The following is a 13,946-nucleotide window of genomic DNA, read 5'->3' on the forward strand; positions in this document are numbered from 1 at the left end:
AAGGAACTTTTTTAAAGAAAAATAATGAAGAGGGACTTGTCATTCCAGTTATAATCTACACTAACTAAAGCCATAGGGACTTGTACCGAATACCATATGATTTCACTTCTATGTGAAATCTAAACAACAAAACAAAACAAAAAACAGAAACAGACTCAGATACAGAGAACAATCAGATGGTTGCTGGGTGGAAGGGGAGTGGAAAGATGGGCAAAATAGGGACAGGGGATTAAAAGGTGCAAACTTCCAGTTATAAAATAAATAAGGCACAGGGATACAAACACACAACGCAAGGAATATAAATAATAAGTAACAACTTTGTATGGTGACAAATGGTAGCTAGACCTATCTTGGTGATCACTTTATAATGTATATAAATGTTAAATAACTATGTTGTACACCTGGAACTATGTAATATACGTCACTTACATCTCAATTTAAAAAAAAAAAAAAGCAGATTGTCAGGAGATGGGGGCAGAGAGGCAGGAGTAAAAATTACTAAGGGGCTGGCACCTGGGTGGCTCAGTCGATTCAGCGTCTGCCTTCAGCTCAGGACATGATCCCGGGGTCCTTGGATCAGGTCCCACATTGGGTTCCCTGCTCTGCGGGGAGCCTGCTTCTCCCTCTGCCTCTGCCTGCCACTCCCCCCTGCTTGTGCTCTCTCTCTCTCTCTGTCAAATAAATAAATAAATAAAATCTTAAAAAAAAAAAAAAAGATTACTAAGGGGCATTGTCTTGACCATGATTTCAAGGGTGCAGACATATGCCAAAACCTATCAAATTGTATACTTCAAATATATGCAGTTCTTGTATGCCAATTAAATCCCCAATAAAACTTTTCAAAACAAACCAAAAAAACAGACAAAGGAAGACAACAGAAGATCTAGAAACAGACAAATGTAGAGACAAAAAATGTATTATGTGATAAATGGTGCATTTTTTTAAGTCAATGGAGAAAGGACAGATTATCAGATAAACGCTATAAGGACAACCAGTTAATAATTTAGAAAAATAACTACTTAGATTCCCTGTTTCACATCTACATCAGAATGAATCCAAGATGGATTAAAGACTTGAATTTAAAAACTGAGACCATGAAAATAATGGAAGAAAATGTAGGTGAAAATTTCTGTAATCTTGAAAAGTACCCCTGGCTGAGAATCACCACCATGAAGACTGGTTTAATGATATAAAAATTAAAACTTCTATTTTGAAAAAAATACTAGAGCAAACTGGGGGGAAAATACTTCCAACACAGACACAGGATTAACATTTTTATTGTAAAAAAAACTAAAAAATAAAATAAAATTCTTAGTATAATAGGGAGCTCTTTCAACCCTAATTAGGAACATCTATCTAAAAATAGGTCAACAGTGAACAGAGAACTGACAGAATGAATACAAACGATAACTTTATGAAAGGACGTTCCACTTCAATAAGCAAAGAACTGCAAATTAAAATAATAGTAAGAAACCTCTTGTCTCTGAGATGGATAAATATTAAATTCATGGGTTAAATTTATACTTCTACTGCTGGTAAATTATAAATAGGTAACCTTCTTAAGTGCAATCTGGAAGAAATGTGCCAAAATGTGAAAGAGTCACACACTTTGAACCAGCAATTCCATTTTGGGAAATTAATCTTAAACACATAATTAAATTAATTAGACAAATATAGGGACATAGGTAGCCTTATACAGTGCTAGAAGGGTAGAACAGTACAGCTACTCTTTTATTTTTATTTTTTTTAAAGATTTATTTATTTGACAGAGAGATAGCGAGAGAAGGAACACAAGCAAGGGGAGTGGGAGAGGGAGAAGCAGGCTTCCCGCCGAGCAGGGAGCCCGATGCGGGGCTCGATCCCAGGACTCTGGGATGATGACCTGAGCCAAAGGCAGATGCTTAACGACTGAGCCACCCAGGCGCCCCAGTACAGCTACTCTTAAGGGCAATTTGCAATAAATATTAAAATCTAAAATGTGCAAACCACACGATCTAGAACATTCTACTACTCAATATTCCATACATGTACCTGAGGCATTTACAAAGTTATCCACTGCAGTATTATCATAACAGTAAAAAACTGGAATGAACTTAAATGCCCACCAACAGGGAATACCTAAATGAGCCACAGAACATTCATATTATAGAATTCTATGCTGTATTTAAAAGGAATATAGTAGCCACCATATGTAATGATACAGATTTCTAAAACATTTTTTTTCATTTTTTTAAAGTATAACCTGACAATGTTAGTTTCAAGTGTACAACATAGTGATTCAGCAATTCTATACATCTAAAACATTGTAATTTTTTTTAGTAATCTCTACACACAATGTAGGGCTCAAACTCATGACCCAGAGATCAAAAGTTGAATTCTCTTCCAAATGAGCCAGCCAAGCACCCCTAAAATATTCTAAATGAAAAAATCATGTGGCACAATGAAACATGCATTTAGGTTAAAAAAAAGAAAGAAAATTCTATTTATTGTATATTGTCTATAAGTTTATATAGATGCATGTAAATGCTCCAAGATTTTGGAAGGTTACACATCAAACTAATTACTATAGTCACCTCTGGAAAGAAAGTGAAATTAAGGACTGTACTTTACCTGTAATGTAATATAAGAATGTGTTTATTATACATTATGTGTAACCAGAAGTTTTAAAAAATAAGGGGAAAAGGTAAAAAACAAATGCACAAAGTTGCAGGTCCAAGTATATCTACTGTAGCTCTGCATGTAACAGTGAAAAATAGAACACAACCTAAATATCCACAAGCAATGGACTGGTTAAATTATGACACATTTACAGAATGAAATACTGTAACAATTTATATTTACAGACATATATTATTTGATATATAAAAATCACAATTTTTATATCTCCAATTCACTATGAGGAAAAAAACAGATTCTAAACAGCGTATGGGGGCAGCCGGGTGGCTCAACTGGTTAAGGGTCTGCCTTCGGCTCAGGCCATGATCCCAGGGTCCTGGGATCAAGTCCCATATCATACTCCCTGCTCAGCGGGGAGCCTGCTTCTCCCTCTCCTTCCCCCTCTGGCCCTGCCCCCTGCTCGTGCACTCTCTCTCTCCTCTCAAATAAAGAAAATTTTTAAAATAAGTAAGTAAGTAAAACCGTATGTATTCAGATATACTTTGCTTTTTATAACATAGACATGTGTGTTTCCTTGTGCATGTGCAGCACACATGTACTACAATTTTTCTGGATACAGATATACTCTAATAAAAGTTAATGGTAGCTACCTCTGGGTGGTGGGATTTGGTGCAATTATAATTTTCTTCTTCATGTACTGCTTTATCTTCTGATTTCTTTTATTTATTTATCCACATTCAATTAGCCAACACACAGCACATCAGTAGTTTCAGATGTAGTGTTCAATAATTTATCAGTTGCATAAAACACCTAGTGTTCATCACATCAGGTGCCTTCTGATTTCTTTTTGCAATGACCTTGTTTTCTTATATTCGGGAAAGAATTAGAGATGTATTTCCATTTTTTTGTTTCTACAAGTTTGAGACTTCTGAAGTTGGATACTAACTGGCTGCCTGGCTGCCTCATTCTAGACACTCCTACCAGGCACTTGGGGACATGAGTCCAACATGGTCTATGCACAGATCACATGTTAATTGAGGTTTGGGTCTCTGTCACCTTCTCCTTCCTGAAGACCTCCCCCAGTACCCACCAACCACCCGTGCCCCCCAGTTGTGTAAAATCTAAACGATATGAACTGTGCAGACTCTCGCCATTCTCTGGAATGATTCCTGATTTTCCCCTGATGTAAATTCAACAGCAGTTAACAAACCTTTCTCAGAGCCTTCATGTAGGCAGCAGCTTTTTTCTTGTACTGCAGCATGCATTCAGCTGAACGAGGACTAATGAAGTCACTCGCTGCTTTAGGCCCGTAGCTCAGAGAAGCAATGAAGTAGTCCACGTTGTTGCTGAAGAAAGATGCGATCTAAATCAAGTGTGACAAGAAGACAGATTTTGTTTTCCAATAATATATCTAACATATATGCCTAATAGTTTTCGGACCAGAGCTAAAGGTGCTGAGTATGGAAATGAAATTTCAACACCTGCCCCAAAGCCCACATTTATTTATTTGAGGAGAATACCTAGGGCAATGATTTGTAATAAAAAGACAATACCAGGAGAAAGATTGAGACCAGACTTCTGATAGGTCTTAAGGTAAACAACTTCTGTTCTTCCTGAAAACCAAGACTAATTCTGGTTTATTCTGCAGACGATGTCCATGAGCTATTTACCTCATTAATTTCTGCCACTACTCTCAAAATATCTATGTTTGGATTTATACATTCTATTTGTATTTTAACTTTGAATGCTTCAAATTCCAACATGAGACATGACATGGCATCTTGGAATATGTTCACTCTATTTAAACTTAATGTGTGAATTACACGTATAATAAAGACTAGCAATTTAGTAGACCCTGTCATTAACAGATTTAACATGAGTTAAATCTGTGTAGGCAGCCATGAAGATCCATGACTGAACCATGACTTTGAATCTACAGTGCTGTATGAAATGGTGATATAAATAAAAATGTCTGAGAAGGTTATTAGCCAGAAAAATTAAAAAGTGTTGGCTACATTAAAGAATACCCTGTTTTGATAAATAAGAAGTGACTTATAGAACAAAATATCCTACACCTTGGCAAGAAACTTTGCTTACTTTTTGAGAAACTCCTCAAAAAGTAAGCAATGAATCACTAATGGTCTGAAAGGTTTTATTTTTCATCATTTTACTGTATCAAAAGAAATTCTATAGTAGGTAGTATTCAAGAAAATAAAGGATTCTAAAAATCCTGAGTCTTATATTCCTTGTAAACGACATGGACGGTTTGCGTTTGGGTCACTGCAGTATACGGTGAGGTTTATTTTCTTTCCTCTTTCTAATATTTCTACATTTTCTACATGTTCTTCAATAGGCATATATTACATTTTCTCACTGGGCTTCTAAAAATTACAAACTATAAAATTTAGTTTGATCGAATCACATTAGCTAAGTATTAAGCTGCCACCAACTAACATTAGTTCAGATATTTATTTCAGTTAAAAACCATTCACAAAAAATTCAGAATAAAGATCGTAGACCTGTCCTTGAGACAACATTTTAAAGTTTCAGGTAAAGCAAATCTAAAATTAGCTGTGAAGGATCCAGGTATTTAATATTTCAGAGTTTTCATAAAAGTTGAAAAATGCAGAGACTCCTCTAAAATGCCAATGTTCTCTTTTTCCAGAATTTTTTGTAATTGAATCAAAGTTAGAATTATCTTCAGAAAGCTACAGCATGCCTGTAGATGCAAGTGTTCAAAAGGGGGCAATAGGGATGGTCTTCTCGCTGGAGAACCCTGTAGGCATAGACCTGTGAGCTGACAGAACCTAAAGATAACACCTTTTAATGATGGCCCCAAGCGCTAGCAAAGTGTCACTGAATATATAAAATGATCTGTGATCACTTCTGATTAACTTAATTACCTGAAAAAATATGTTTCTGTAAGAGGCAACCTGTCAGAAAAATAATGGTATATAAAACACAGATAGAGAAATTTCCTTGAGAAATTAGGATGCATCAACCGAAATAAATGGGCTAAGACAGCTCTGAATACAGTCCTTCCAGTTACACATATATGGGTAGTTCTCAGAGAAATCTGAATCAGCAAAGCTGTACTGAGAATGTGACAACTGCTGAAATCAGAATATCCAAGAGAGAATTTTTAGAGAAAGTGCATTTTGGTCAGTTTATAATAATAATTAAGTGCTTAATGAGCCAAATAATCATTATCTAATATTAATGGTTCAATGAAAAGACACATGTTAAAGTCACCTTAAAAGCACTTGTTAGGAAATAAAATCACAGAAGCAGCACTGTGACAAAAAACTAGGAGAGAAAAAACCCCAAAATATTAACAAAGGTTTTATTGGTTCTTTTTTCTTTTTATAGAAGTTCCCAATTTCTATAAAGCAGACATTTGATATGTACAAAGATGTATACTGATCATCAAATATCTCCCTAAAAACTAAACTGTGAGCAAGCGACTCATTACAAATGCTAATAAGTCACTCCCATATTGCTTTAAATATTGTGTAGGGAGAAGGAAAAGGGAGACAACTTTATTTTACAAAAAGGCCTGATATTCCAAAAACCCTTTTAAAAGAGCTTACTTAAGAATTAAAGTTCATGTCACTATAAACCGAGAAAACTTACCTTTCCTGCTCCATTTGTTAATGCTGCTACTGATGACAGGATACAGTCATTAGTCGTAATGAGCTTCTGTGTTGCTGTTGGAAGTTCATGCTCTATTGTAGCTTTCTGATTGTAATGTTTAGAAATATCTATAAAAGCAATCAAATGAAAACTCTTACTATCCATATACAAGTTGCACACAACCAGCCCATTAACTTCTCATATCTACTCTTAGAGAATTACACAGTGAATCTGAACAACAACAACAACAAAAAAGGTCCCAACTCTATCAGGATTGTCCTGAATATCAATTAGGTCACAAATCCATGTGGAAAGACTAGAGACAAGTGAGGGTCTGTGTCTCTATTACAGCCACCAGCCTGTGGCTCTGATTATCCCTCATCTGAGCGTTTGCCCTTCTTCTCGGGCTGGGTAAATGACCCTGAGCAGTTACTTGCCAGTTAATAACGCTGTTTTCATAGTCTGGGAAGGCACAGATGAGAATTTATCTAGTCCTCCTCTAAGCTAACTGTGAGGCGGGAACAGAGCGACCCACAGAGGCACAATGGCCCGCAATCCTTACTGGCCCGCAGCCAGTTTGCGGGCACACACCCTGACACTGACACCAGCAAGGGTCTGCACAGCCAGCCAGGACTGAAGGGCCCTGTGTCTGGCTTCCCAGGCCACCGCCCCCAGTCCCAGAGTAGTACAACAAAGCCTGCGCTTAGCAAAGCACAGGACACAGACTTAGACATAAAAGCGTTAGAAGAAATTGCAGTAGGTGAAACTGGCCAAACAACTAAGCTTGGCGTTTTCTGGGTCTCTGAGAAAGAATGATTTTGTCCCAAAAATAAGGATAATGGGAGAATTCTTAAGACAACTCTGATTTACGAGGAAGGGTAATGGTATTTTTAAATAATAAAGTGTTCACAATTCATTCTCCTCTGAATTTTTTAGAATACTTCAGGTACAACAGCATGAATTATCATTATCAACAAAGCTAAAAATAAATCACAAAATATGAAAATTAATTTTTATAACAGGTGTGTATGCCGAGAATTGCATTCAGAACCAAGGAATCTAGCTGATTTCTGACTGGATAATTAAAAAGAAATAAGACTAGTTAGAAAGAAATGGCATTTGAGATTTAACCTGATATGATCATGATATGTTAACACAAAAACCACTGTTTTATGAATAAAATTATTTTTACTAAAATTTTAACACTGGGGGGGCGCCTGGGTGGCTCAGTCGTTAAGCGTCTGCCTTCGGCTCAGGTCATGGTCCCAGGGTCCTGGGATCGAGTCCCGCATCGGGCTCCCTGCTCCACGGGAAGCCTGCTTCTCCCTCTCCCACTCCCCCTGCTTCTGTTCCTGCTCTCGCTCTCTCTCTCTCTGTCAAATAAATAAAATCTTTTAAAAACAAAAAATTATAAAATTTTAAAACTGGGGAATTGTTTTACTTATATATTTAATAGACATAAATTTGTAAACTGTAATTTAAGATAGTTTTAGATTCACAGAGAAGTGACAGAGACTTTCTGTATACCCTTTAGCCAGCGTTCCCTACCGTTAACACCTTACATTACTATGGTACACCTGTCACAGCAAAGGAGCCAATTAACTGGTACATTACTATTATGTTTATACTTTTAAAAATAAATGATTATCCTCTATATATTCCTACGATATCCAACTGAATAAAAATTCAATTGGAACACTGAACATTTTTTTTTAAAGATTATTTATTTTAGAGAGAGAGAGGGAGAGCAGGTGAGAGGGAGAGAGAGAATACTCAAGCAGACTCCCCACTGAGCACAGAGCTCAACAAGGGCCTTAATCCCAGGACCTTGAGATTAGAAGCTGAGCCGAAATCAAGAGTCATCCGCTTAACCGGCTGAACCACCCAGGCGCCCCACTGAACATTTTTATATACTGAACTGCTAGCCCCAACAGAGACATTTTCTTTCTACACACCACAGAAAGTTGTAGTCACCATTTTACTGGAAGTGCACAAATCTTAATACAACTTGGTTGGCAGGTAATCTTAGGTGACTGGTAGATGACTGAGATACTTAGGAAAGTCATACAGTACTTTGAACGCTGACATGGTTCCCACTGAAACAGCACCACTGTAGTTTGACTAAGAATTCTCCTGATCCAATTGATCACTCTTTATTGAGTCCAAAGATTTCAATTATTTAGGGTGTTCCTTGACACTAAATTTTAAATCCAAGAAGAACAAAGAAACCATGTGACCTATGCCAGAGACTTCTTTTTCTTTTTTTTTTTTTTTAAGTTTTTATTTATTCAGTTGACGGAGAGAGAGAGCACAAGCAGGGGGAGCGGCAGGGAGAGGGAGAAGCAGGCTCCCCAGGAAGCAGGGAGCCTGATGTGGGGCTCGATCCCAGGACCCTGGGATCATGACCTGAGTCGAAGGCAGATGCTTAACCAACTGAGCCACCCAGGCACCCCGAGATTTCTTTTTATGTTTCCTATGGTCTATCTGCTTTAGACCTGAGATTAAAAATCAACAATTCTCAGAATTCCCTTGTTAAAAGATTAATTCATTCCAATTTTGAATCCATGTAAGATTGACATGTTTATAAATCTCTAGCTTTTTTTTTTTTTTTTTTTTAAAGATTTTATTTATTTATCTGAGACAGGGAGAATGAGAGAGACAGAGAGCACATGAGAGGGGGGAGGGTCAGAGGGAGAAGCAGGCTCCCTGCAGAGCAGGGAGCCCGATGCGGGACTCGATCCCGGGACTCCAGGATCATGACCTGAGCCAAAGGCAGTCGCTTAACCAGCTGAGCCACCCAGGCGCCCTCTAGCTCTCTTTTTACACTGACACCTGCCTGCCTGCCTCCTAGCTCAGATCAAGCAATTATTCAGGGCAAAGTAGCAAGGGAAGAGGTTTGAGAGTTCTCTGAAACACAAAGCTTCTTCTGTTAATGCCAGTTGATATTCACTCTGAGTCTCCGAGAGATACACAGCAGTCTTCCAAGCTAGGTAAGAAGACAAATTTGAACTGTAAAACTAGCAACAGGACCCCATAATCTTGCCAATCACCCTTCATGTTTCCCAATATTCTCTCTTTACATTGTATTTTCAAGGACAGAAACAAGTGGACGCACTAAGGGGGCTGGGGGGAGGGGACGGTGACTGATCCTCCCATAAGTTCCATCAGCTCATGCCTCAAATAACAACAGTAACATTCTTTGATTTGGACGGCTTGGTGTCTTCTTAATCTTATGTAATATTTGAATAAAAGCATCTGTATGGGGGGTGCCTAGTTGGCTCAGTTGGTGGAGTGTGCGACTCTTGATCTCAGGGTTGTAGGTTTGAGCCCTATGTTGGGTACAGAGATTACTTAAAAAAAAAAATCTTAAAAAAAAAGCATCTGTATAAAATTGTAGATAAATTAAAATAGAAATATAAATAAAATCAAGATTTTTTTTAATGTAAAGGAAGGTTTAAAACCCTTCTCATTGGACAGCTACCCTCCACCGCTCTAGCCCCTTCTTTAGAGGAATGTGAGAGAAACCACTAGCAAGAAGAAATCATTATGTCAGCATAGCAAAATTTAGAAAATAAAACCAAAAAAAAAAAAAATGTGGCAACAGAGCTACCTATGGTTTCAATGGCCCAGTTCTAGGTTAACTAAAGTTCTGGAAGAAAGGACCACAGCTAGATCTGAACTCCCCAAACCAAAAGCTGCTTGGGAAATAGGCACCAGGCCCTTGGGTTCTCCACACACCAGACTAGTTCTGCTGGTTTGGGGCTAACTATTGTCACCTGCCACGAAGACTGTCTATTCAAGCTGTGATTCCTGCAGCCAGGGCTAGCTCCAGAAGTACAACAATTTTTTAAATTCCTTATTATTGAAGAAAAGCCACAAAAAGGCCCATTCTCCACACTGAATGGTAAGGTGGTGCTAGGTGAGACTACTGGCACTAACTATGAATGATTCCCAGTGCCATAGGTTACATGCCAATCTACAGAAGGGCCTGAATATACACATCTTGTACATGCTTTCCAACACTCGTTAGTTTTTAAAATTATTTTCTGTGAAACTAGTAACTGGTCCCTAATTGTTACCTCCACACCACAACGAATAATCTAGGCTATTATTAATCTGGGCTATTTCTGATAACTGCTTCTGCCCTTTCCCCCTCCCCCTGCCCCAACTGCCTTCAAAAGGAAAAGAAAGGAAGAGAAAAACCTAGAAGCCATGCAGACCTATAGATTAAAAAGTTAACTCAGAATCACAGTTAGCTAAGAAGCATATGAAATGTCCTTCAACTGACTATATTCTTAGTCCATAGCAATTAAACACTGACCAGAGTTTAAAACCAGACCTGCACTTCTCAAGGTTCCCCTGAACAAAACAGGACTTAAAATGGGCACTTTAAACATAAAAATGCACAGGAGTGGAAAGTTAGTACATTCTTTCTTGGAACTTTAAACCCTGGTTTCCTCAACTCCTTCATGCTTGGTTGGGCTCTAACAAGTGCGAAGTATTTTGCTAAATGCCTCTGAATAGCATGCCTGACTTGATAAAATGCACACACCTGCCTTAAATCAGTGCAGTGCATTTCTGGCTAAAGTACTGTGCACAAGGGTTTCTCTTCGGCACTTTGTTTACCTTCAGAAATGAAGCAGATGGAAAAAGCAGACGGCAGTGAGCTGTGCACTTCAACAGAAGCCAAATGCTACTAAGCTTTTCTCTGAGGTCTATTAGCCTTGGCAGTATTTGTTTAAATCTCATTCGGGCAGATCTGAGAAAGTAAGATGAAGGTTTTCGGCTTCTTTATGTCCTTCTCAAGCCTCACCTTTCATGACATCATGAAATCCATGCAGAGCAGCACCAACGTTTGTTAAGACAGAACCGTAGTTTGTCCGAAGGAGTCCATCTGGCTCTGTACCTAGGAAACCAAAATCACCAGCCTAAGCATTTCCCCAGAAGACTTCTTCGCCTGAAAAACTGACAGCCCACCTTCTTCCTCCACTTTTGGGAAGAGAGAGAATAAATTCTGCCTGTGATATGCTGGAAATTATGGCTCCTGACATCTTTGCAGACACATTCAGATATAACAGTGATAAATATAGACATATCCAACTGATCTGCATGATCCACATCCACAAACATTTTTAATGGTTAAGAATCAAAATTAAATTGTTAGGTAGGATTACATATTTTATGATTCTTTTTGAAATAAAAGTTCGTGAATTTCCACCTTGTTATTACAGAACACATTTCTCAATTTCTTCTTTCCCAACACATTATTTGTTGAACCTCACTAAAAACACCATTATTCAGAGTTCCACTTCTGACATGACAGCATGAGCAGCTCCACAGATCCACTCCCCCCAAAAAACTGGTGAAAATTATTTTATTTTTAAAAGATTTTATTTGAGAGAGAGAGAGAAAGAATATGAGAGGGGCAGAGAAGTGGGGGAGTACATAGGAAGAAGCAGACTCCCACTGAGCAGAGAGCCCGACATGGGGTTTGATCCCAGGACCCTGAGATCATGACCAGAACCGAAGGCAGACGCTTAACCGAATGAGCCACTGGGTGCCCCTGAAAACTATAGTGGAGGGGGGTTGGAGGGATGGGGTGGCTGGGTGATGGACACTGGGGAGGGTATGTGCTATGGTGAGCACTGTGAATTGTGTAAGACTGATGAATCACAGACCTATACCCCTGAAACAAATAATACATTATATGTTAATAAAAACAAACAAACAAAAAACAACCATTTAATAAGACTCTGGAAATGATCCTAAGTGCATACAGCAAATGAAGAAACATTTACTCAAGAAAATCTTTTAAAAACAAAGGGGGGGAAAAAAGAAAAAAATCTTTAACAACTCAGTAAGAACAGCCAGAATCTGTGGTATTTGAACAAAGACCCATTCCCACCCTCCCCTCACCAGCTCAGTGAGCTACAAATCCCACTCCAGACTGGTGAGGCCAAGAATATAATTCTCCTCTAACTGCCAGCTGGAGGGCTGCATTTCACCCTTGTCCCCACCTACCTGTTGCTAAAGCTAAGTTCGGGGTGAGTATGACTAAGAGGTGGGAGTTCTCCCACCCAGCCCCAACTCGGGGGATGGAGGTTCTACCCTGAGCACAGTACCGCTGAGTACACTGGGGTTCTCCATACATAGCCTTGCCCCAGCTCACACTGAAAAAGGCAAGCCAAGGAGACCGGAGGCTGTGGCCCTACCCCTCCACCCCCCCAGCCCCTGCCTCCTCCCCCAGCGCTCAGCCACTAAAGCAAGAGTGTTACTCTGAGAAGTGCATCACTGTCCCCATCTCCAGGACCAGAACTATGGCTCAGAGATTTAGTCCAAGGGAGGCACAGGCCTTAAAACAGAAAACTCTGAACCTGTTCCCAAAGGAATTAATTTCATTCTCAACAGAGTATGGAGAAGTTCAAGTCTAAAGGCACTCTCAAAAATAATGGAGCTTGTGGTGAAAGCAGTTAACAGGAAATTGGTAGATTCATAAAAGATATAAGTTAAACTGTAGGCTGGCTGGTTGACCAGAGCGGAGAAGAAAAACAGCTAAGAAGGCCCTCCTGGGGTCATAACAAACCTCAAACACTGATCTCAAAAACTATACCCATAAAGAAGCCCAAATTCAAGGGGGTCATCTGTGGAGCAATTTATGCCCCAAAGGCATTGTTAAAAACAAGATGGCAGTCAGCCAGCAATCAGTGGAGCTTATCCTTGGTAAGATCAAGAAACAAAACAGGGAAAGGGCCCTGACAAAACCACTGTCACCCCAGGGCAACTGTGTGCATGCCCAAGGCTGAACCCCCTGAGAAACAACATCAGGGTGCTTACTCCGAAAAACTACAAAATAAAATTAAACAAGGTCTACCTAGATGGAAAAATACACCATGTTCATGAGCCAGAAAACTTTAACATCATTAAGATGGCAATACTCCCACATTAGTTTGCCAGGCCTGCTGTAACAAAGTACCACAAAGGGGGTGGTTTAAAACAACAGAAGATAGTTCTCTCACAGTTCTGGAAGCCAAGTGCTGACAGGGCCACACTTCCTCTGCCTCTCCCAGCTTCTGTTGGCCCCACACGTTCCTTGGCTTATGGCAGGATTAATTCCAATCCTTGCCTCTGTCTTCATATGGCCTCCCTGAGTCTCTCTTGTGTCTCTGTCTCCAAATCTCTCCTTACAAGGATGGTAGTCATTGGACTGACAGGGCTCTCCCTAAACTAGTAGAACCCCATCTTATCTTGACTACATCTGCAGAGATCCTATTTCCAAATAAAGTTACATACATCAGTGCTGGGGTAGAATTTCACATATCTTTTAGGGAGACACAGTTCAACCCACAAAACTCCCCAAACTGATCTACAGATTCAATACAATCACTGTCAGAATCCCAGCTGACTTCTTTGTAGAAACTAACCAGCTGATTCTAAAATTCATATGGAATTGTGAGAGAACAAGAACGGCCAAACAATCTTGAAAATGAAGAACAAAGTAGGAGAACTTTCACTTCCTGATCTCAAAACTAACTACAAAATAACAGTCATCAAGACAGTATAGTATTGGCACAGGATAGATACATAGATCACTGGAATAAATCTGAGAGTCTAGAAATAAATCCATACATCTATGATCAACTGATTCTTAACAAGTGTGCCAAGGCCATTCAATAGCAAAAGAAGTCTTTTCAATAAAT

At 39.1% G+C, this 13,946-nt stretch overlaps 1 protein-coding gene across 5 annotated transcripts in view; it reads right to left on the minus strand.

Annotated features, from left to right (window-relative positions):
• PPP1R21 (protein phosphatase 1 regulatory subunit 21) overlaps positions 1–13,946 on the minus strand; it is an 81,132-nt gene that overhangs the window by 17,634 nt on the left and 49,552 nt on the right. For 4 of the 5 annotated variants that reach the window (XM_035001606.1, XM_035001607.1, XM_035001604.1 and 1 more), the window contains 3 exons: positions 11,063–11,155; positions 6,250–6,377; positions 3,827–3,979 (listed from right to left, as the gene is read on the minus strand). In XM_035001606.1, coding sequence (XP_034857497.1) covers positions 3,827–3,979; positions 6,250–6,377; positions 11,063–11,155 — 374 coding nt within the window. The remainder of the gene's footprint in view (positions 1–3,826; positions 3,980–6,249; positions 6,378–11,062; positions 11,156–13,946) is intronic. The other variant, XM_035001608.1, reaches the window with a different exon arrangement.

The sequence above is a fragment of the Mirounga leonina genome, unplaced genomic scaffold (assembly GCF_011800145.1).
Source record: "Mirounga leonina isolate KUSES-001 unplaced genomic scaffold, KU_Mleo_1.0 Mir_125, whole genome shotgun sequence".
Lineage (NCBI taxonomy): Eukaryota > Metazoa > Chordata > Mammalia > Carnivora > Phocidae > Mirounga > Mirounga leonina.